Source organism: Salmo salar, chromosome ssa24 (genome assembly GCF_905237065.1).
Source record: "Salmo salar chromosome ssa24, Ssal_v3.1, whole genome shotgun sequence".
NCBI classification, from domain to species: Eukaryota; Metazoa; Chordata; class Actinopteri; order Salmoniformes; family Salmonidae; genus Salmo; species Salmo salar.
The window spans coordinates 5,175,140-5,201,284 of record NC_059465.1 but is presented as its reverse complement, the minus strand read 5'-3'; the positions used below and the strand labels follow the sequence as shown (position 1 = coordinate 5,201,284).

The window sequence follows — 26,145 nt, the reverse complement described above, 5'->3', positions numbered from 1 at the left end:
CAGCTTCTTCACCTGCGGGATCATCTGAGGCGGTGCTGCACATTATTTCTGTCTATAATAAAGCCCTTTTATGCGGGAAAATTTAATTCTGATTGGCTGGGCCTGGCCGCCAAATGGGTGGGCCTATGCCCGCCCAGGCCCACCCATGCCTGCGCCCCTGCCCAGTCATGTGAAATCCCCAGATTAGGGCCGAATGAATTTATTTCAATGAACTGATTTCCTTATATGAACTGTAACTCAGTAAAATCTTTGAAATTGTTGCATGTTGCATTTACATTTTTGTTCAGTATACATGGAGACCAGTGGCATCTGGTGGGATTTTAAAGCGGAGGACGGGCTCATGGTAATTACTGGAACCGATTGGAAAAAATGGAATCAAACACATGTATCATGGTTTCCATATGTTTGGCACCATTAAATTCTAAAATGGATGGATGGAAGCAAAGATGGAGAGGAAAAGGAGGGAAACAAAGGAAAGGAAGAGCGAGAAAGCGGAGCTAAGTAGGGAGGGAGTTAGCTATCAGGGTGACCCACTAAAGCAATGCAGTATTAAAAGAGCACACAGCCTTGTTATTCCCTCTTTGATTTAATCAAATCAAATGTATTTATATAGCCCTTATTACATCAGCTGATATCTCAAAGTGCTGTACAGAAACCCAGCCTAAAACCCCAAACAGCAAGTAATGCAGGTGTAGAAGCACGGTGTTAACAGCTGAAGGCGAACTCCTGGTACAGGGAGAGGTTTTTCCCCCTCACTGCCCTGTTACACTGATGGACATACTGTACGCACAGGCTGGGGGGGAGGCAGGGAAAATATTTGCTTGTTTCTTTGTAAAATATGTAGTCTTATTTAGTCTTTGGCCCACCGAGATAAAGAGGAAATCAAACATAGTCCTCATCCACAGCTAGATTAAACCAGCATTGGTCTCCCATTACTGTACAATGTTCATTTGAACTATTAGTTTTATGTACAGGCTGTGCCCAGAGCGAAACAACCTTTGCATCCTACTGGGCAGTACAATTAGAGTGACCTTATACTGGGCAGTTGCTTTGTTCAAGTAACACTGTGCTTGTTGTTTTTAGTGTGAATTTGAGCACAGCGTTAACTCTCACTGCTGATATAACCCCAAAGCCTTGCCCAGTTACTGGTGCAGTACACTACTGTTGGCTCATACTGCCTCCAAATCAAAACGCATTTTATTTGTCACATGCTTTGTAAACAACAGGTGTAGACTAACAGTAAAATGCTTACTTACGGCCCTTCCCTACAATGCAGAGAGAAAAACAAAAATATTAGAAAAAAGTATAACGTGAGGAATAAATACACAATGAGTAACAATAACTTGGCTATATACACGGGCTACCAGTGCCGAGTCTATGTGTAGGGGTACGAGGTAATTGAAGTTGATATGTACATATAGGCAGGGATAAAGTGACTAGGCAACAAGACAATAAACAGTAGCAGCAGAGTCTGTGAAGAATCAAAAGAGTTAAAGGAAAAAGAGTCGATGCAGATTGTCCCGGTAGCTATTGGTTAACTATTTAGCAGTCTTATGGCTTGGGGGAAGAAGCTGTTCAGGGTCCTGTTGGTTCCAGACTTGGTGCTCCGGTACCGCTTGCCTCGCGGTAGCAGAGAGAACAGTCTATAACTTGGGTGTGGCTGGAGTCTCTGACAATTTTTAGGGCCTACATCTGACACCGCCTGATATAGAGGACTTGGATGGCAGGGAGCCTGGATGGCACTGAGTTTGGGAAACCCTGCTCTAGAGGAAGAAAGAGATTTGTGGTTCTTGTATCTGTTCTGTGATGCCTGCATCCCTCTCTTCCCCAATACTATACAGTACGGGGCTGGAGGGGAGCGGGTCGAGAGCTTCAAGTTCCTCACTGTCCACATCACAAAGGAATTAACATGGTACACACAACAACACAGTCTTGAATAAGGCACGACAGCGCCTCTTCCCCCTTAGGAGGCTGAAAGGATTTGGCATTGGCGGCGCGAGCAGAGCGCCCCCCCTTTGGACTCATGCTAGGCAGCAGCACAGTCGTGTTAGAAGTGGAGTTTTCCCAGAAATACAATTCTCAGAATAGCCATGATTAAATTCCTAAAGCCGACCGGCACATCGATAATGGAGAGTAAAACAGAGTGAAAACAATTGTACAAAAGGGTGCAAGCGCGGGCACACAAGCACAGACACAAACACACACACTACCTTCAGAACTTGGACTTGTCCTTCGTTGGTGATATCTTTGAGTAGATTACAGAAGGATCTGCACAGGCCCTCAGCATAGTTCTGTAGGAAGTCAGTAGCTGACAGGTAGATGTAGGCGTTGACTATCTGGAAGCATGTCCTCAGGTTCTCTGAGCTCATCTCTGAAACAGATAAACACACATCACATTAGAGGGAGGGAGAGATGAGCCAGACAGACTCCTAATCTCTGTGTGCTTTACAGTGTGCAAGGTCCTATCTCACCAGGCAGTGAGAGGCTGGCCTGGCACTAAGGGATGGATGCTCTTGAGGATGCCACCCCTCAGCAGGACCAGGGAATATCAACATCCACTGCCAAGATCCATGTCTCGTTTCAGTGCTAGGAACCAAGTGATATCGTGAGTCTCAATGATTTGACTCACTAGCACATTTTGAACAGCTAAGGACTTGAACAAACTACGCCGTCATGCAGTCCACGATCCAACATTAGTCAAGAACACTTGGAGAAACTCAAACCTTCCTGGTTAAATAAAGGTTAAATAAATCAAAATAAAATAACTGTTGCTGAGTCGAGCAAAACACCACACTCCTGCAAGCCTGCCTAACTACAGCACCATACGGGTTAATATGATAATAAATACATTCTCCAACATCTAAATGATTCAAACACACCCTCTACTTTTCCCACCAGTGTGTTTTCCACATCTACCTGATTAGTGACGGAGTTTTGCAGCTCAGTGATTGAAGCAAACACAAACCATCAAGAGGTAGAGAATGCAGCTGTGTGTTTATGTTTCTGGATTATTAGCGCTGATCAATTACGCGTAACAAACTTGTCTAATCACCAACAATCTTATTTTCATGTCAATTATTATTTACATTTCCTTTACTCTGTTCAGCCCTTAGTGTTAATCCGCACAGAAAGGTATAGTAGAACGGGGTTGAGTCCCCAATGGCACCCTATTCCCTATGTGTAGTGCACTACTGTTGACAAGGGCCCATAGGACTCTGATCAAAAATAGTGCATTTATAGGGAATAGGGTGCCTATTGGGACGGACTCCTAGGAGCCTTAATCTATCAAGAGAATCTGCATCTCGCCACAGAAAAGGAGCAAACGACAGAACATTGATGAGACAAAGTAGAAAGCTATACAACAAAGCAATCAATAAATCTAATTGAAATTGATACGGAAATCTGCATATTTTTAACAATTCAAGCCACTAGGGAACTAAAATGTAAATGAGAAATACATGAATAAGGGATTAATGATGAACCTTTACTAATCATTCTGGAACCTAGCTACTCCCAGATAGTATTCAAGCCACTAGGAATTAACATATAAATGAGAAATACATGATGATGGGATTAATGACGAACCTTTACTAATCATTACGGAACCCAGCTACTGTAACCCTGTTGTTTATCATGTGACTCACTATGGGCTTGTAAGAGCTGCTTTTGACAGGGTTTCTTTCCATGGATGTGCAATAACTAAACTGACCACAGCCACAGAGCCATACTGGTGTGTGTATAGGTCAGCAAACTCTTCCTAGATTGCCACGAGGAGCTCAATTTAACAGTGATGTGGAGTGTCATGGTGGATGATCCAACCCCCCTCCCAAACACACACACACACACACACACACACACACACACACACACACACACGAAGCTTGTGTCTGACGGTAATGTGAAGTGACAGGGTTACCGCTCCTAACGCCTGGAATAGCAGTCTGCTTGCATCCCCAGAAACACACACCTCTTACCCTTTCAAATCCCCTCCCTCTCCTCTCCCTTCCCAGAATTTGGCCTCTCTTCCCTCTCATGCTGTCTGTCTATTTCTATTTCTCCCTCTCCCTCTCTCTCTCTCTCCCTCTCTGGGCTCTTCTGTAAGCCCCCTAAAACAAGCTCTGACTATCCAGCAGACAGCACTTTGCTCCCACTCAAGGATATTTTGTGTGCATCTGTGTGTCCTATCTGCTAATCAAGAAATAGGAAGGTTCTAGACATACATGCTCTTCAAGGGTCTGACCATATCAGATACAAATCATACATCATTCTATGAGTCTCACCTACCAGATACTAAGGTTGTGTCCTTTATAGTGACTAATTTGGAATTTTTCCCAGGGCCTATAGGGACGTAGAGTAGGCCACTCCGGCACATTGATTGGTACCACTTCAAGCCTCTGTCACACTGCAGACAGACTCACTTTGGGTGGAATCAAATTCTGTTAGCAACAATCAATAATTTAAAATAAAGCTCTATCCAGCTTTTGACGCCACCCACTTGATCCAGTTCCTGATCGAACGTGATTGTTTTCCTCCTTCCGGCCGATTGACAAACAAGTAAAACTTTGTTAAATATGAATTATATTTGTCAAAACGATTAAATTATGTGAACAGAATTTGAAAGATATTACAAAAAATATGTAAATGTTTGTTTTCACGTAGTATAATACTCAGAAGCCATCGTCAGTTAGCATTAGCATTCTCACAGAGAATGAACGGTGGTGTTAGCATATTAGAAAAAATGTAAACCGTGCCGAAATGTTGACTGTAGATAACATTAGGATATTTGGAATCTGTTGTGCCACAAAGCGAACACCACACAGCATTCTCTATTACCAATTTCAGACAGAAGATGAGGTATGTTACCTATAAAAAATATAAAATCAAATTTTATTAGTCACATACACATGGTTAGTAGATGGTATTGCGAGTGTAGCAAAATGCTTGTGCTTCTAGTTCCGAGAGAAGCACAAGCATAAGGAAATGTTTGTATGAACCCCTTTTATAAATATCAGTAGGCATGGTAAAATAGTTGGAATTTGGTCTGTGTATGAAAGGGATATATGAGTGAACATATATTTCAAATTCTGTGCACGTTATTTAATAGTTATGACACATTTTAATCATATTTAACAACATTTTGCTCATTTGTGAATGGACCGGAAGGAGGAAAATAATCGCAACAAATTGGATGCGCCTTTGTTGGCAGGCGTCATAAGGTGAATTAACAAAGAAATAAACCTCCCCTGCACTTTGTAGGTTATTGTTGTTGGATGCATTAGCCTAGTTGTCTGAATCTCTCTTAGAGGTGTAGTATAGGCCAGTTTAGTTAGCTAGTGGACTACCTCTATTCTCAAAGCAGTGAGCGATAGATAAAGGGCACTTCTAACCTGGATAAAAAAGGAAATTCATATGTGAATGTACAAATCCTACATTTCCTTTAAGAAAGAGGGGTAAAATGGCAAAGATGTATTGCCATTGAATCCGATGCGCATTCCCATTCAAGCAATAATGTATGCGATGTGTATTCGTAGTGTAAGTGACAAATCATTTTGGCTCGAGGGCCACATCAGGGTTTTCAGAATTCAGCGGAGGGCGGCCAGATTTCTTTCCAGACATATTTGTTTGTCAAAAGGGCAGTTATTTGTTAATAAAATAATACATTTCCCCAATCTTTTGTTTTGAACTCAAACCTCCACAGGACTGGATTGAATGGGCTCGTGGGCTATGCACAGGTTGTTAATGTGGGCAATGTATTTCATAGCATCTGCTCTCTGCACATGTAGTTAATGATGATAATGTATGCAAGGCAGCTTTTTAGTCAGCATCTCAACCCTGCTAGCTTCATGAATATTTAAAGTGTCTTCAGAAAGTATTCACAACCCTTGAAACGTTAACATTTTTGTTGTGTTACAACCGGAATTGAAAATTTAGATTTTGTGTCAATGGCCTACACACAATACCCCATAATGTCAAAGTGTAATTAAGTTCAGGAGTATACATTTGCTTAAAAAGTCACAATAAGTTGCATGGACAAAAACAGTGTTTGACAGTGAATGACTACCTCCTCTCTGTAACACGCACATAGAATTATATGTAAGGTCCCTCAGCCGAGCAGTGAATTTCAAACACAGATTCAGTCCCAAAGACCAGGGAGGTTTTCCAATGCCTCGCAAAGGGCACCCATTGGCAGATGGGTAAAAATATAAATGCATATCCCTTGGAGCATGGTGAAGTTATTAATTACACTTTGGAAGGTGCATCAACACAACCAGTCAACACAAAGATACAGGCGTCCATCCTAACTCAGTTGCCCGAGATTAAGAAAACTGATCAGGAATTTCACCATGAGGCCAATGGTGACTTTACAACAGTTAGAGTTTAATGGCTGTGATAGTTTTCTCCTGAGGATGGATCAACAACATTGTAATTACTCCACAATAATAACCCAAATGACAGAGTGAAAAGAAAAAGGCCTGTACAGAATAAAAAATATTCCAAAACATGCATCCTGTTTGTAATAAGGCACTAAAGTAAAACTGCAAAAATCGTGGCAAAGAAATTAACTTTATGTCCTGGATACAAAGCATTATGTTTGGGGCAAATCCAACATCACTGACACTTCCTATTTTTAAGCATGGTGGTGGCTGAATCATGTTATGGCTATGATTGTCATCGGCAAGGACTACAGAGGGTTTTTTTGGGGGGATAAAAAGGAAAGGGAATAGAGCTTAGCACAAGCAAAATCAGAGAGGAAAACCTGGTTCCAACAGATACTAGAAGGAAAGAAATCTACTTTCAGCAGGACAATAACCTAAAACGCAAGGCCAAATCTACACTGGTGTTGCCTACCAAGACGACATATGTTTCTGAGTGGCCTAGTTAGTGTTGACTTAAATCTACTTGAAAGTCTATAGCAAGACATGAAAATGGCCGTCTAGCAATGATCAACAACCAACTTGACAGAGCTTGAATAATCTTTTTAATAATAATGTGCAAATATTGTTGTCATGGAGTCGCTACTAATCCCATGCAAATCCATTCCAATACTGCATGATCAAACACTCAAATAACCAAGTTGGCCTCCAGAGACACGGCTCTACAGTACTCACTATGTCCATTAAACATGAATAGATCGATAGACATTCCTTCCTATCATCAATATATTACATATATAGCCATATGAGTTATTTAAATAAACTCTGAAATCCAAGTAAAATGTAAGTTACTCTTAAGTGCTTTTCAGACAGCCAGCGGAATAGAGCAGAGTTCCCTGCCTAGTACACCATTTGTCTCTCTAGTCAAAGCGGCAAGTGTGTTCACATGAGGGCGACAGGCACAGGTGACCACAGCAACAAAATAAAGAAACATTATCGATGTCTGAAATAATTATCATTTTAACATGCAACAGAAATTACTTATCCAAAAATGGATTAGAAAACAATAACTTCTATTGTTAATGTGACTCTAAACTGATTAGCTGGTTTTTAGTTTTAGCTGGTACTGCTGTTACGTGCTGAGTATCACCACGCAGGGTATGTTTTGTGATTGGGTGGGAAGGGAGCACACTTTCTGCAATTTTACACATTTTGCCATTTGACAAATATTTTTCTGTTGTTGCAGTTTTATAGCTAATCTCATGCTATTCTACACATTTTGCCATGAGGATGAGAGAAAATGTTGTAATTTTAAAGCCAATTTCCTGCAATTCTACACATTTTGCCATGGGGCAGACAAAAATATTCAGTTTTATAGCTAATCTCATGCTATTTATTTAGCATTTTGAAAAATGTAAGCTAAAATATAGGTTTCTTGGCTGTGATAAAGGCACTGGATTATGAGCTGTCTTGTTTGCTAAATTAACAAATGAAATTGGCAGTGGCATGGTGCATACCACCCTGCAGGCCACTGCTGGCTTGCCTTTGAAGCTAAGAAGGGTTGGTCCTGGTCAGTCGCTGGATGGGCTACCAGATGCTTCTGGAAGTGGTGTTGGAGGGCCAGTAAGAGGCACTCTTTCATCTGGTAAAAAAATTAATAATATCCTGATGCCCCAGTAAAGTGATGGGGACATTACCTTGTGTAGGGTGCAGTTTATCGGGTAGGATGTTAAACGGGTGTCCCGACTCTCTGTGGTCACTAAAGATCCCATGGCACTTATCGTAAGAGTAGGGGTGTTAACCCCGGTGTCCTGGCTAAATTCCCAATCTGGCTCTTCCCCTAATCATCTCCAGCTTCCAATTGGCTCATTCATCCCTCCTCTCCCCTGTAACTATTCCCCAGGTCGTTGCTTTAAATGAGAATGTGTCCTCAGTCAACTTACCTGGTAAAATAAGGGTTAAATAAATACATTAAATATAGCCATAGAAGCAGTGACATATCCCTCAATGCAGTCATATTCGTTGGCTGATTGGGGGTGTGGCTTTCAGTTATTTCTTTTTGGCAATCCATCACGTGAGAGTTAATGTCATTACAGGTCATTATATTTAATGAAATCTAACTAAACCAGTGCACTGCTTGCTATGAATTATATCTAATGGTGTTTGCATTTTTAGGTAAAAAGACAAATAATTATAATTTTTTCAATCTGAGTTGGTGGGCCTATCTATTTTTCAAGCAGTGCCATCGTTACAGGGGTATAGGCACGGGTGTGCCCAGACCCACCCATTGGGATAAAAATGTATTTAATTGTATTTTTTTGTTGTCAACGATCTACACAAAAGACCAATGTCAAAGTGTAATAAAAATTATAAAATAAAAAACACTAATATACCTTGATGTGATAAGTATTCACCCGAGTCATTTAAGTGATAATGCCCGAGAAGCCGGTGTTTGGAGGATGTATTGGCATGGGTGTTAGGCCCGAGACGAATTTGGCAAACTGAGCCAATATATCCTCCAAACAACGGCTTCGAAGCCATTATCACTTTTATACAACGGGTTACCAACATATTAAACTAATGATTGACATTTTCGTTAAAAACGTTATTTTGTGACTACAGAGTGGCGCAGAGGTCTAAGGCAGTGCATCGCAGTGCTTCAGGCGATAATACAGACCCAGGTTCGATGCCAGGCTGTGTTGCAGCCGGCCGCGTCCGGGAGACCCATAAGGCGGCACACAATTGGCCCAGCGTCGTCTGGGTTAGGGGAGGGTTTGGCCGGCCAGGATGTCCTTGTCCCATCGCACTCTAGCGACTCCTTGTGGCGGTGCGGGCACATTGGTGTGGCTGGCTTCCGGGTTAAGCGAGCAGTGTCAAGAAGCAGTGCGGCTTGGCAGTGTCGTGTTTCAGAGGACGCATGGCTCTCGACCTTCACCTTTCCTGAGTCCGTACGGGAGTTGCAGTGATGGGACAAGACTAACTACCAATTGGATATCACGAAATTGGGGAGAAAAAGGGGTAAAAGTAAATACTAATAAATATAACGTTCTTTTGATTAATTTATTCACACTATTTCATCCTTCCACAAGATATAGTCCCGACACAAATCGAGGGTTGCTCCCCAAGCCGGCTGGTCATTAGTGCCATCGCTTCGGTTGCCAGAGACGCGACCCAGTCGTTAAGTCTTTTTGTTCTGTATCTATGGACACAACCCAGTCATTCGTTCTAAATTTTCCATCGCTATACCGGCTGGCAACATTCTTATCCCTTGGTTGCTAGCTAACTTAAAGTCAGGTCAAAAAGTGCAGCCAGGATAACAGCAAAGTGTCAGCATTTGCATAAGCAGTTTTCTAGTGACATTTGTTTGGATACATCAATAACAATGAGCTATTGAGGCGCGATTTCACCTGACATAGAAAGTATGCTCCCTCGTCAGGACAAAATGTTCAGAGGAGCTAGCCAACAACACAGCTAACACAATCACATCAAAAGTTGGAAAGAATGCAAACTAGCTGCACTTCATTTCATTTAAACTTTTTTAAATTTACATTTCTTTGTATTCATGATTTCGACAGGCTGAGAAGCGCTGCCTGTTTGTCAGTCTCATCCTGACTCCCGACATGTTCATTACTATGGGAGAGCTGGAGGTCGAGTTTGAATATTGGAACAATGTTGCAAATACCGGAGAGAGACAGCAAGTTTTATACAAATCTCCTCTGCTGAAAACTAAATGTTAGTCTAAAAGAAATGTGAGATAAAGTCTAGATGCTTTCTATAGTGGAAATCAAGTTTATAAATTCTCTGGCTGGGCTGATGAGACAGTGGATTGCACAGTCAGATGGAACAGAGAAATTGGCATTTTAACGTCATAGATTTAACTGGTGTTAACTTGTGGAATAGACACCAGCTGGAATATGGTTTTAACCAATCAGCATTCAGGATTAGACCCACCTGTTGAATAATTCATGTTAGAAACACCATTGGAAATTATTACAGCTGAGTCTTTGCACACTTGGATTGTGCAATATGTTATTTTCCTGTCGAAAGGTAAATTCCTCTCCCAGTTTGCTGGTGTAAAGCAGACTGGAGCAGGTTTTCCTCTAGGATTTTACTTGTGCTCAACTCCATCCCATTTCTTTTTATTTTAGTCTTCGCCAATATCAAGCATACCCATACCATGATGCAGTCACCACCATGCTTGAAAATAAGGAGGCAGTTAATCAGTGATGTGTTGTGTTTGCATTAAGGCCAGGAAGTGTATTACTTTGCCTTGTTTTTTCGTAGTACAACTTTAGTGCCTTGTAGCATACAGGATGGATGTTTTTGAAGTTTTTTATTCTTTATATTTGTATTTTTCTTTTCACTCTGTCATTTAGTTCATTATTGTGGCGCCACTCACTACTATGTTGTTGACCACCCTCAGTTTTCTGCCATCACAGACACTGAACTCCGTAGCTATGTTAAAATCACCAATGACCTCATGGTGACATCCCTGAGCAGTTTCCCCCCAGTCATGCTGCTTAGTTCAGAAGGATGACTGTATTTTTGATGCATCTGGGTGGTTTAATACATCATCCACAGCATACAGTGCATTCGTAAAGTATTCAGACCCCTTCCCTTCTTCCACATTGTTGCTTTACAGCCTTATTCTAAACAAATAAAAAAAATCCTCAATCTACACACAATATCACATAATGAAAAAGAGCAACATTTTACTTGGGCGAAGGTTCACCTTACAACAGGACAACAACCCTAAGCACACAGCCAAGACAACGCAGGAGTTGCTTCAGGACCAGTCTCTGACTTGAACTCGATCAAACATCTCTGGAGAGAACTGAAAAATAGCTGTGCAGCGATGCTCCCCATCCAACCTGACAGAGCTTGAGAGGATCTGCAGAGAAGAAAGGGAGAAACTCCCCAAATACAGGTGTGCCAAGCTTGTAGCATCATACCCAAGAAGACTCGAGGCTGTGATCGCTGCCAAAGGTGCTTCAACAAAGTACTGAGTAAAGGGTATGAATACTTACCTAAATGTGTTTATTTTATATAAATGAGCAAAAATGTATAAAAAACAGTTTTTGCTTTGTCATTATGGGGTATTGTATGGAGATTGATGAGAGAAAAAAACAAGGCTGTACCGTAACAAAATTTGGAAAAAGTCTGAATACTTTCCAAATGCCCTGCAATTATTAACTTGACCATGCTTAAAGTGATATTCAATGTCTGATTTGTTATTGTTACCCATCTACCAATCACTGCTCTTCTTCATGAGGCTTTCAAAAAGCTCCCTGGTCTTTGTAGTTGAATCGGTGCTTTAAATGTAATACTTGACTGAGGGACCTTACAGATATTGTATGTATGGTGGACAGAAGAAGGGGTAGTCATTCAAAAACCATGTCAACCCAATTATCCATGTAACAATGTGATGTACCACATTTTACTCCTGAACTAATTTAGGCTGCCCAAACAAAGAGGGTGAATACTTATGCAACTACTATATTGGAGTTATTTCATTTTTATTAATTTGCACAAATTAGAACAAGTTTTTTAGTTTTTCACATTGAAATGTAGCATTTTATGTAGATCATTGACAAAAAAATCTATTCAATCTATTTCAATCCCACTTTCTAATGCAATAAAATGTGAAAAAATCCAAAGGGGTGGAGGGTGAATACTTATGATACCCACTGTAAATGTATGATACTGAATGTACTCAAAGTCTTGAAGAATATAACTTATAAATGCCTTATTAACTTAGTTCAAATGTCATACCCATCAGGACCCAAAATAGCTTATTTTACTCCAATCTTTGTAAACAAAGTAAATGTAAACAAACTGTATAGCTTCAAAAAAACTAATATCATGGATGGCCCGTCCTTGCATCCCTAGCTCGGTCCATGAATTTGAGAATGGTTACATTTCTCCAGCCCCATCTCTCAGCTTTTAACCGAAACTGTGGCGGGTATTACGCTTTGTTATTGTTTCAACTGCCAATTGCCCCTTTAACTGCAGTATCATCAATAAGAATGCTGCCCATGGGGCGTTCCACAAATACAGTAAATTTGGGGTAGTGTAACTTTGGCAAAACAAACTATTCATTACACCTCATTTTAACATTGTCATAAAAAGCACATGCTCAACTTCATAAAAAAAAAAAAACATCAGGCTGTTAAATAACAATTTTGACTATAGTAAGTGCCATTAAAGTAACAGGGTTGAGGTTTTCATCCTAAACCAGCCATGAATCCCATTGTGACAGGGAGAATGAAAGCGTGTTGTGTGCAACAGGGAGGGGTAAGTAGGCTTGCGGTTAGATTCCCCGGTCCGACGGGAAAGTGAACTAGCAACCGGAGGGTCATCACACAGGTGTACATTGTGCTGGGGACAATAAAAGGCCACTAAAATGTGCAGTTAATGTCACAACACAAAGCCACAGATGTTTTGAGGGAGCGTGCAATTGGCATGCTGACTGCAGGAGTGACCAACAGAACTGTTGCCAGAGAATTGAATGTTCATTTCTCTACCTTAAGCCGCCTCCAACGCCGTGTTAGAGAATTTGGCAGTACATCCAACCGGCCTCACAACCACAGACCACGTGTAGTATTTCTGTCTGTAATAAGGCCCTTTTGTGGGGAAAAATTTATTCTGATTGCCTGGGCCTGGCTCCCAAGTGGGTGGGCCTATGCCCTCCCACACTGACCCATGGTTGTGCCCCTGCACAGTCATGTTAAATCCATAGATTAGGGCCTTATGAATTTATTTTAATTAGCTGATTTCCTTATATGAACTGTAAATCAGTAAATAGAAATTGTTGCGTTTATATTTTTGTTCAGTGTATGTGTATGTATATTTTGAAGGGGTTGGGTTAAAAGTGGAAGTCAAATTTCAGTTGGAGCTTGTGTGCAATTGACCAACAAAGGGATCTTTATTGGTCAATTGTTAAAACATTTATAGCCTATCCATCTATGGGTAACAGCTCGACATCTATGGGTAACAGCTCGACATGCTCAGTTTTCTACCACAAAACAGAAAATGGCCACAAAAGAGTAGAATGAGCTCACCTTTTATACTATGATACACTTGGTATACCAAAAATAAGGAACACCTTCCTAATATTGAGTTGTCTCCCCCCTCTCCTTTGCCCTCAGAACAGCCTCAATTCGTCGGGGCATGGACTCTACAAGGTGTCGAAAGCATTCCACAGGGATGCTGGTCCATGTTGACTCCTATGATTCCCACAGATGTGTCAAGTTGGCTGGATGTCCTTTGGGTGTTGAACCATTCTTGATAGACACAGGAAACTGTTGAGCGTGATAAACCCAGCAGCACTGCAGTTCTTGAAACAAACCGGTGCACCTGGCAACCTACTACCATACCCCATTCAAAGGCACTTAAATATTTCGTCTTGCCCATTCACCCTGTGACACAATCCATGTGTCAATTGTCTCAAGGCTTAAAAATCCTTATTTAACCTGTCTCCTCCCCTTCATCTACACTGATTGTAGTGGATTTAACAAGTGCCATCAATAAGGGATCATAGCTTTAACCTTGATTCACCTGGTCAGTCTGTCATGGAAAGAGCAGATGTTCTTAATGTTTTGTATACTCAGTGTACAGTATGTTCAATGCTGCTTTCGATTTTTATCTCTAAAAGGAATAGTTTCACCACATTAAAACAAAAGTTCAGTTCACGTAACAGAATTGACCTTAAAATAAGGGACAGACGTAAATTAATAATTATTATAATAAATAATGAATCACTAAACACATTAAATAAATAATAATCTTCAGAAATGACTGTCAAAGCAAGAACATAACTAGGTCAAAAGTTTGAGGAATTTTGGGGTTAAAATCTTACCAGAAGTTGGAAAAGTTATCATATAAAAACCTGAATATTGAATTGTGGTCTATTTTAAATTGCATTTCATTTAAGTATGTAAAATGTACTTTATTTATGGAACGTCCTCCATAATAATTAACTACATGGCTCACTCAAGTGCATCAAATCACTAGGCCTAACTCCCATCCTTCAAATGACGCAACGAAACAGCAACCCAGAAGTTCTGGTCACAAAATACTTTATCAAACACCATCTTAAATAGTCCTCTCAGGGCTTCATAATGCTTAAATAAAACGGCTAAATTCCAAAGTTGTGTTTTTAGTTGCATGGACTACAACAACGAGTGTGTGTCATCTATAACAATAAATCAATTTGCCCAGATAAGTGCTCACGCACAGCTTTCTCCCTCACACAAGCACAAACAAGCACACACACATACATGTGCACACGGGGCTGGCACAATTACCGTATAACTGACGGTTAACCGTCATAACCGTTTCAATGTTTTTTTAAACGTCTGGGCATTAATGCATTGTTGTCCATTTGGGCGTAACATGGACTCTTAACATTAAACTTTGTTGCTACTTGCTGAAACAAGAAAACAAATCTTCTCCTGCATTGTGGGGTGTGTTGCCTCAGCAACCGTAGCACACAGAAATAGAATGAATATAACGGGCTTGGAACCTATAACCCTGCCAATTTGACTGGTAAACTCATGGGTACACTCGAAATGGCTGCCTGGTATTGTGATGCAATCATTTCCATGGCAATTGTAGAATGCTCATTCAAATGATGTTAAGCAATGGAATGTATTATTTTTTTTTGGTCAACTGAGTTGAATCGACAAATCACAGCACATATTTCAAAAAAATGTCATGACAGTCACACCCTTATTTTACTGACTATTGTCCCTGTGGGGATTTTTTTGTTGCAGTATTCATGTACACGTTTAAAATGGCATTTAAGAAAAAGGACAAGAACTGTATAGTAGAGAAATAGGAATATTAACCTGAGCTGTTGAGGGATATCACACCTGGCACAAATTATTGTCTAGTTCTCTTTTTTCCTGCTGGGCGGTGCCCTATACCTGCACCCAGAGGGGAGTAGTTCAAAAATCAAGGTACAGGGGGTGTCTTACATTTTTTTTTAAGCCTTACAGAGGGCCCTGACATTAAATATCTAATCTAAGCCTGTCTGTTTGACTCCAAGTACCTTGCTTGCTCTGGTGATAATCCTTCTCAGCATATTTTTCTGGCTGACAGCGGGATTACCAAACCAACAAACAAAAAGTTTAAATACTCTCAATAAAAGATGTGTAAAAAAGAGTCAGTACAGTACAGTCAACAATTAAAATAGCCCAGGTTTTTGCCAAAGTACAGTCTCTGCTGACACTTTTTGTAGATGAGGTACATTTACTCCACTGAAGCGTATTGTCCAAGAGGACACCCAGATATTTGTATTCCACAACAATCTATGTTCCGACCTCTGATAGCTGTTGCAGAGGTCAGAGTTTTTCGCTTCCTTGATGTCTATACACATCTCTTTGTTGGTGCTGAGAAACAAGTGTGATTCATCACACCACTCTACAAAGTCATTTCAGATTGGGCCATGGTTTTCCTCATCATCATGCAACAGGCTGACCAGGGCAGTGTCATCAGCGAACATGACAATGTCTCTGTCAGGATGGGAACTTGTACAACTGTTGGTGTGCAAGACATGCAGGAGTGGGGACAAAATACATCCCTGTTGGCGGTGCATTTGTCCGACACGTGGGGACCCACCTTGACCTCCTGTGAACTCCGGATCACGTACATTACAACCCCTGAACAATTTCAAAACTTCAGCCTGTTTCACAACAATCGTCTCAGACATTTGTAATGACTCTTTAATTTGTTGTACATCCAACAAAGTCGTCTGATTCAAATCGTGAGAAGAACACATTGTTCATTAGCCATATTCAGGCTGATGTTTCGAAATTGTTCAGGGGTTGAAATGTACACGAAAGCCCAGGCCCAGACAAAATAAGTGGATTTGTGTTACAGCACTCTGAACAATTTGCTGGTGTTAGACATTTTTCAATCCTCCCTCGACCAGCAACACGTGCCAGCGTTGTTGAAAAACTCAACAATTACGCCCATTCCTAAAGCATCCTGTACCCCTGCACATTGACTCGGCACCGGTACCCCCTGTATATAGCCTCTTATTTTTTACTTTAGTTTATTTAGTAAATATTTTCTTAACTCTATTTCTTGAACTGCATTGTTGGTTAAGGGCTTGTAAGTAAGCATTTCCCGCTAAGATCTACACCTGTTGTATTCGGCGCATGTAAGAAATGTAATTATATTTGATCTAATCCCTGTGCAGAATGACTACCATCCTGTCGCCTTGACATCCTTAGTAATGAAATGCTTTGATAAAATTGTTTTAAAGCCATATCTTCGGATCCACCAAGCAGTTCCTCGACCCCCTTCAGTTTGCAGAGGAGTTGATGCCATTCTTACTCTCCTCAACTTGGTCTACAGACATCTAGAGGGCGCCAAATCCCATGTCTGAACATTCAGTTCATTAGCCATGTTCTGCCCCTAATTTCTCCTAAGGTCAGCATTGGCTTTTCCCCTGCCTTTGTGGGGGCCACTAGTCATGGATTGTATCCCTTGCCAGGCCACACTCGAGTTTCCTGAGGAGAGGGTCCTCTCCACCCTTTGCTTTTTTGCCTCCTTGTCCACCAGTGTCAGTCTTTTAATCTCACATTGTAATTATCTTAAAGCCTGTCCATCACCCTCAGCATAAACTGCCTTCTTTCTACTAAGAAGTGATTTTAGATGTTTTGATACCTAGGGAAGATTTTACAGGCCTTGGTACGCTCAACTGACAACACAGAAGTTTATATAGTCTGAAACAACATATGTGAGTTCATTAAGAGCAGAGTTGCTGTCCTCAAATAACTCCTACATAGCACAGTCAAAACACCCTTGGAAACAAGTGATACTGTTCTCGTTCCGGATCTGGACAGTTTTAACTGTAAGTTTCTCCCTCTCCAGGAACCGATAGAAGCTTGGCCGGAGGTAGACAATGTTGTGGTCTGATGTCCCCAGGAGAAGTTTGGTGGTGGCAGAGAAAGCATTTGGTATTGTCCCATGGCACAAATCGAGAGTCTTATTTTCCTCAGATGGCATTTCACATACTGGTGGTATGTGAACAGGACCTTGCGTAGAGTGCAGTTGTTAAAATTCCCTAATATAAATGTGGGTGTGTCAGGGGAAATGGAGTCCAATTTCTGTGACAGATGATAAATAATCTCTGATTCCTTTGCTAGATTGGGTTTTGTTTGAATGTACAAAACGGTAAACAATTGGGGAAACTCACAGGGAGGATAGTAGGGTTGCAGTGACGCAGAAAGCAATTCCATGTCGGGGGTACAGAGTCCCTCTCTTACCAGGATCGATTTATACCACTGATCCTTGACAAGCAGGCAGACTCCCCGCCGTGATTTTTCCCTGTAGCGGTCAGATCATGGTCCGCACTGACCAGTGTGAAGCCGGCAGGCCGCACCTCACTGTCCGGAACTCTGTCATCCAGCTCACTCGCTTTCCCCCTCAGTGACTGGGCGATGATCAGCAAGGTGGCGGGTAAGGAAAGTTCTTAAATATTTTAAGTCTGTCTGATTCCCCACATTTTCCATGTTCGCATTTGGGCTTGTAATCCATCCACTCGCAGACAATCAGAGATGGGCCCTTGGGATAACGATCACGTTGCTTTGTTGATCACGTTGCTTTGCTGTATTGGAATCTGCTGCCAGCAGTCAGGCTCACGTGCAGAGCAACCCAACTCAATGATTAAACACAGAAACATGTCAGACAAGAGCAGCTGTACATTCTCAAATTGGAGCTTGAGGGGCTTCGACTAAATAAATAAAAATGATTAGTGACGCACCGATATAACATTTTTGGCCGATACCTGGTATTTTCCTTGCCCATAAAAAAACGACACCGATAACCGACATTAAAATTTTTGCGGCCTTTTAAGCATTCTAGTACAGTTAAATAGTTAACACAGACACACACATGGACGCAGCGGTCTAAGGCACTGCATCTCAGTGCAAGAGGTATCACATCCTTCCGTGATTGGGAGTCCCATAGCACAATTGGCACAGCATCATCCGGGTTTGGCCGTCATTGTAATTAAGAATTTGTTTATTAACTGACTTGCCTAGTTAAATAAAGGTTACACACACACCAAAAAGTTATTTTGTTGGCATTTACATATGTCCCCATTAATAGTAAAACATAATCAAAACCTATTTCTTTCACTTACTTGCTGTGCTGATTTGTTAATTCGTTCAGTCGTTTCATTCTCAACCAGGATTTCTAAAACTATGGAAAGCCATTTGGGTCTTTGCGTGTCAAATAACAATTTTTGACGTGTCAAATAAGCTTGTTGACCAATCAGGACCTGAATATGACTGCACGTCACACAATACTTTTATGCGTTAATAAATGTTTCACGTAGTTATTACACATTGATTACACTATCACTCGTATTTCATATGTCACAACGATTCATCGATACGTATGCTATGATGGTAAAGTTGTCAAGCGAAACTACAGTGCTGGTCATAAAAAAAGCTAGCTAGCTCATTGGATGCAAACAATGTTCTTCCCCAAAAACATCGCATATCATAATCTGTTTCAGTAGCTGTAGTTAGCTAGCTAACTATATAGCTAGGTTTCATCTAAAATAACCCTCATTTATAAGACTGTTCTTATTTGATGAATGGTCGGACCCATCTGTGAAGCTAGCCACAATAAGGATTAGCCACAATAGTGGACTTTGCGGTTAGCCTTCAAAATAAAAGTATGTAATTAACAGTGATGCAAATGAATACAAATAGTAGACATAAGCCATAATTTAATAGATCATGCTAAACGAGGTTGGAACGTTGTTATATAAAATCAAATAACGACAATTTGTTAATTTCATAAAAATCTGTTGAAATCACACTGGATGTATTATACTTCAGAATTGCGTTGGGGGCATACTTATTTCACTGTACAGACTTACATATGGATTGTGGATCAATGACATGGGGTCTACTCAGTGACACCCAGAGAACATTAGTATCGTAGCTCTAATTGCGGGACTCTGAAACAACTGTGAATTGAGCCACATTTATTGTCAACCTATGTGTATTGAACAATATTCCCGGTGAAAACGATTATTGGCTGATTATAACGTTAGCTTTGGGCAACAGGGTTAAGTAGCTGGCTAGCTATTTATTTTCATGAACTGAAGTTCAATTTCATAGGTGAACAACAAGTGGCTACCTAGCTAATACTTACAAGGATTCCTAAATCATTGTTTAAAGTAATGTAAATGACTCCAGTTTCTACTGGTCATTGTTTTCAGGCTGGTTGTATTGGTGCTAGCTAGGTACCAAGCTAAAGCTAGCTACCCTAGAAGTTAAGGTCAAACAAATAATGCTTTATTACCAACGCAGTATTGTAAATACTTTTTTGTACAGCTTTCACAGTGCTACTGATTGTAGTGGTGGTGCTTGGCTCGCATCTAAAAATTCAGAACACACAACATTCTATAACAGAACTGTGTTATTTGACGTGTCAAATTAAAAGCTTATTTAATATTTTTTTGACACGCAAAGACCCAAACGTCGTTCCATAGTATGTCGTGAAGCTAATAGCAGTGACGCTATTACTGTGCAACTCTGGTATGGCAACATGTGTACTGGTGCTCGACCAGTCAGCAAAAGCCAACATCACCCACGTCAGAGAACAATGAAATGAATTCCATTATCTTGCCGTTATTGGATGTTGTCTTTTGAGTTGTTGAAATTTCGCAGAAATGTTCTTACCCTTTCAAATGACTGCTCGACTTGTTGACTGATCAATCCACACAGCGGACATTGTGGGCTAGGTTAGGAATGCTGTGTTGCACAACCTTTTACGTGGCATCATTACATCATGTACCTATGTTATATAGGTATGCACGTCAGCTTTGACATCGGTTTTGCACATCGGCGTTAAACTAGACATCGGGCCGATATCGATGTTGGCATTTTTAGCTAATATCAGCCGATTCCGATATGTTCACCGATATATCGTGCATCCCTACAAATAATTTATGAATAATAAGAAATGCATTAACATGGTAAAGAGTGCTGGAAAAGGCAGAACACCTGGGAATTAGTTGGTAAGGTCTGGAAGGATGATGCTAAAGTCTTAAGATCTATGCATGGCCAGTGACGCATGCACCCTAGACCTTTAAAAGGTTTGACTTCACCATTATGTGTCCCACTCACAGTTAAAACACACCCCATATGATGACCCAGAAGACAACTGGAGCAACAGCATAGAGTATTGGAATAATCTGTCTCTGTGCCGTGCTCATTTAGAGCAGCCCAGAGGCCTATAGTCTCCAAGTCTCTTCAGGCCTATGCCCCAAGCCAAACCAACGAATACCCAGGGGGAGCTACCCGGAAGCGCCACGGGCCAAAACAACAACAAGCCACCAAGGGTCCCTGTGGAAGTGCCCCAGGGCAGATAACACATATCCACTGTATGAGACAGTACGATTACTAACAAAAGCTAAATCCTTCAGCAATGGTTTGGAAGCTAAAAATAAACATTTGCTTTCAAATTAGCTAATTCCAAGTGTATATAGGTCCAATAAAGCAATTTATTTTTCTTCTCAATATCAAATAATTTCTGGTTAACAATTAAGTACCTTACTGTGATTGTTTTCAATTAAAATGGTCAAAAGCAAACAAAAAGAGTTTCTTAGCAAAGATACATTTCTCTAGCAAAAATTTTGCTAGGACTGTCTGGGAGTAGTCAGCGGGGAGGGAAAACAAAAAATGTGTTATTGGCAGAGGTTTGAAACTCTTTCTGATTGGTCTATTAAGTCATTTGGCCAAAATGCCATCCCACCAAAACAGGATGACGCTACAATGACATTGCCATTTTCACAATTTCACAGTATTACTCTAACCTCATAGTATGGAAATATACATGTACAGTTGAAGTCGGAAGTTTACATACACTTAGGTTGGAGTCATTAAAACTCGTTTTTCAAACACTCCACAAATTTCTTGTTTAACAAACTATAGTTATGGCAAGTCGGTTAGGACATCTACTAAGTCATTTTCCCAACAATTGTTTACAGACAGATTATTTCACTTATAATTCACTGTATCACAACTCCAGTGGGTCAGAAGTTTACATACACTAAGTTGACTGTGCCTAAACAGCTTGGAAAATTCCAGAAAATGATGTCATGGCTTTAGAAGCTTCTGATAGGTTAATTTGACATCATTTGAGTCAATTGGAGGTGTACCTGTGGACGTATTTTAAGGCCTACCTTCAAACTCAGTGCAATTTCCAAACGCCTGAAGGTACCACGTTAATCTGTCCAAGTATAAACACCATGGGACCACGCAGCCGTCATACCGCTCAGGAAGGAGACGTGTTCTGTCTCCTAGAGATAAACGTACTTTGGTGCGAAAAGTGCAAATCAATCCCAGAACAACAGTAAAGAACCTTGTGAAGATGCTGGAGGAAACGGGTACAAAAGTATCTATATCCACAGTAAAACGAGTCCTATATCGACATAACCCGAAAGGCCGCTCAGCAAGGAAGAAGCCACTGCTCCAAAACTGCCATAAAAAATCCAGACTACGGTTTGCAACTGCACATGGGGACAAAGATCGTACTTTTAAGAGAAATATCCTCTGGTCTGATGAAACAAAATAGAACTGTTTGGCCATATTGACCATCGTTATGTTTGGAGGAAAAAGGGGGAGGCTTGCAAGCCGAAGAACACCATCCCAACCGTGAAGCACGGGGGTGGCAGCATCATGTTGTGGGGGTGCTTTGCTGCAGGAGGGAATGGTGCACTTCACAAAATAGATGGCCTCATGAGGATGGAAAATGATGTGGATATATTGAAGCAACATCTCAAGACATCAGTCAGGAAGTTAAAGCTTGATCGCAAATGGGTCTTCCAAATGGACAACGACCCCAAGCATACTTCCAAAGTTGTGGCAAAATGGCTTAAGGACAACAAAGTCAAGGTATTGGAGTGGCCATCACAAAGCCCTGACTTCAATCCTATAGAACATTTGTGGGCAGAACTGAAAAAGCGTGTGGGAGCAAGGAGGCCTACCAACCTGACTCAGTTACACCAGCTCTGTCAGGAGGAATGGGCCAAACTTCACCCAACTTATTGTGGGAAGCTTGTGGAAGGCTACCCGAAACATTTGACCCAAATTAAACAATTTAAAGGCAATGCTACCAAATACTAATTGAGTGTATGTAAACTTCTGACCCACTGGGAATGTGATGAAAGAAATTCACTTCACATTCTTAAAATAAAGTGGTGATCCTAACTGACCTAAGACAGGGGACTTTTACTAGGATTAAATGTCAGGAACTGTGAAAACTCAGTTTAAATGTAAAGTTCCGACTTCAACTGTACATAAATCATAGGGGAACCATTTTATTTTTTTACTGGACTGGGTCTTTAACAAAGAGTCACATTCTGAGCAGACCAATGCTGCTTTACTCAAGTAGCCTAGGTGCTACAAATGAATTATTGGATATTTCAACATACACTAGCCATTGACATTATCTAAAATTTAGACCCAGGTGAAATTTATCCTCTGGATATCTTTATTTCAGCACAATGCCAGATACAGCTAAGGTCAGAAATAAGACTTCTACAGGTTTTAATTGTTCCCTGAAGGATGGAAGAATGGAGTGAGTGCAAGTAAACTAATAGAACGCTTTGATAAAGCTCCCTTTCAATTCCGTTGAGGATCCTTTCACAGAGGGAAATTCACTTTGGAATGTTGGAATGCACTGGGAACGTGTTAGGGGAGGATGTTGGAAGTTTGTCTGAATAAGGGTTCTTCTTACTACTAATGGATGATATGATGGTATTCGACAGTGAAGAGGAAGAGGTGGGGAGAGAGAACAGAGAAGAGAGAAAGGGACATGTAAAGAGAGGAGAGAATGTGAACGATAAGCTCCACATAAAATTGTTTATTTAGAAACAGTCTAAGTGCAGTATGATCCTCATAGCTCCAGAGAGAGGTTCCCAGCATGACACACACTAGTCCTAAAGCAGTCCAGGCATGATGTGGCCCATCAAGTGATTTCACGCTCCAATGTGCACAATCCATTCTTCAAATGTATATCCATATTACAGCAGGGATGAACTAGATGCAGGCACGGGGCAATTTTTTCTTGAGCGGATGGTCAGGGGACCGGCCCAGAACATAATTAAACATAATTTGTAAACCGCAAATTGACCGCAGGAAGCCCAAACAGATATAATATTTGACTAAAACAATCCTCACCAAACCTTGCTTATATTTGTATACGATCATATCTCTATTATGCGTGGGAATACTCTGGAACGGCTTTCCAATGTTAAAACCACTTGGAGCTGATTTGCTGGTGTTTTTACAGTCTTATGTCCAACAATAAAAATGAATAAATAATTCAGCTCAGAAAACTTGGGGGGGGGCCAAATAAAATACAAATAAATCAACTGTGGCCAAGCAGTTAGGGAACCCTGTAATACAGATTAATTACCTGGGCACCAGCAGTATTTTGTCTTTTTAACAGGATTAGGATATGGCATTCACTTCATCGAGGATACTTGTTAATACATACTAAATGATCAGTGTTTCCCCTATATTCATTTAGCAGTGCTGCCGCCACTCCCCAAAATTTGGGGTTGGTAAAATGTTTTCAGCGTAAACTTAAATGACTAAAACCAGATATAAATTATGCAGAAAAGTTAATGGAGCTATACATGTTTAAATAAGATCATCATTGAGGGCGGCAGGGTAGCCTAGTGGTTAGAGCGTTGGACTAGTAACTGAAAGGTTCAAATCCCCGAGCTGACAAGGTACAAATCTGTCGTCCTGCCCCTGAACAAGGCAGTTAACCCACGGTTCCTAGGCCGTCATTGAAAATAAGAATTTGTTCTTAACTGACTTGCCTAGTTAAATAAAGGTAAAATATTTTTTTCTTTTTTGAGAACTAAAAAAACACCGAAATAAAAACTAAACAATCAGGGAGAATCAAAAATCCCCAAAATGTCATGCCTATGGATGCACATATTGGGGAATATTCAGAGGTGGAAACTTTCCGTGGGAAGAAAAAGGAATATATGGGAATTAACGGAAATATATGCAAACAAATACCATTTAAATGTATATGTTTTTTTTTGCATTGCATATATTTAGCATATCATATGGAGACAGAAAGATAAACCTTTTACATTATCATACGTAGACATAATTGCAAATGATTAAATCCTTCCAATAGAAATAAAAATTGTTGTGAATTGATCTTTAATTAAATGAGTTGACTCTTCACATGGAATGATTTCACTGAACAACATTGAATATCGAATGATCCCCAATGATCCATCGCATCTCCCAAAAACGTTTTCAACATACATCTATAAAATGATAGTCTAGAAACCAAAGCTTTGGTTTTCTTCCTCTCAGGCTTCCATGTCTTCTCCCTGGACCTCCACAGTCCACCTCTTGAACAGACTCTGAGGCCTCATCTTCACTGTCACTTTCCAACCTTGTTGAGGATGGCTCGTTGTCAGGCTCAAAAAGCCTCAAATTTGCCTGGATGTCCACGCATTTTTCAACCCTTGTATTGGTCAGCATGTTGCGTGCTTTGGTGTGTGTTTTCCCAAACAAGGACCAGTTGCACTCTGAGGTGGCTGGTGTTGGTGGGATTTTGAGGATGGAGGAAACAGGAAACAGGGGAAAGAGCCTCAGATCCACAAAGTCCCTTCCCACCAGGTGGCTGATGAGATATGTTGGCACGAATGCCAAATTGCATCTCCATCCCAAAGCCCTTGCTTGGAAGTGTACTTCGCCAGACTGCCAAGAACCTTGCCCTCATCCAGGCCAAGGTGGCAAGACAAGGTAGTGATGACACCATAGGCCTTGTTGATCTCTGTACAGGACAGGATGGCATTGTCTCCCTCAATCCGTGCAATGGCTACTGCTATAGGTTTCAGGAGTTTCAGGCTGCTTACCACTCTCTCCAAAAATACATTATCCAGGAGGATCCTCTTGATGGGGCTGTCCATATCGGCAGACTGTGATATGGCCATTTCTTGGGTGACTCCTTCCCCTCCAGGAGACTGTCAAACATGATGACAACACCACCCCAACGGGTGTTGCTGGGCAGCTTCAATGTGCTGCTCTTATTCTTCTCACTTTACTTTGTGAGGTAGATTGCTGCTATAACTTGATGACCCTTCACATACCTAATAATTTCCTTGGCTCTCTTGTAGAGTGCTTCCATTGTTCTCAGTGCCATGATGTCCTTGAGGAGCAGATTCAATGCATGAGCAGCACAGCCAATGGGTGTGATGTGAGGGTAGGACTCCTCCACTTTAGACCAAGCAGCCTTCATGTTTGCAGCATTGTCTGTCACCAGTGCAAATACCTTCTGTGGTCCAAGGTCATTGATGACTGCCTTCAGCTCATCTGCAATGTAGAGACCGGTGTGTATGTTGTCCCTTGTGTCTGTGCTCTTGTAGCATACTGGTTGAGGGGTGGAGATGAAGTAGTTCATTATTCATTGCCCACGAACATTCGACCACCCATCAGAGATGATTGCAATACAGACGGCTTTCTCTATGATTTGCTTGACCTTCACTTGAACTCTGTTGAACTCTGCATCCAGCAAATGAGTAGATAAAGCATGTCTGGTTGGAGGGGTGTATGCTAGGCGAAGAACATTCAGAAATCTCTAATACACATTGCCTGTGAGCATCAGACCAGTTGCACACACAGCTCGAGCAAGACATTCATCAGCATTTCTTTAACTTCGTTCCTCCATTGAGTCAAAAGAAACATCTGATTCCAGGAGGACC

The 26,145-nt window shown here is 41.0% G+C and overlaps 1 protein-coding gene across 1 annotated transcript in view; it reads right to left on the bottom strand.

Annotated features, from left to right (window-relative positions):
* Positions 1-26,145, bottom strand: part of ipo11 (importin 11) — a 252,986-nt gene that overhangs the window by 98,361 nt on the left and 128,480 nt on the right. Inside the window, exon 23 of the mRNA XM_014171158.2 lies at positions 2,211-2,371. Within this exon, the coding sequence (XP_014026633.1) occupies positions 2,211-2,371 (161 nt within the window). The remainder of the gene's footprint in view (positions 1-2,210; positions 2,372-26,145) is intronic.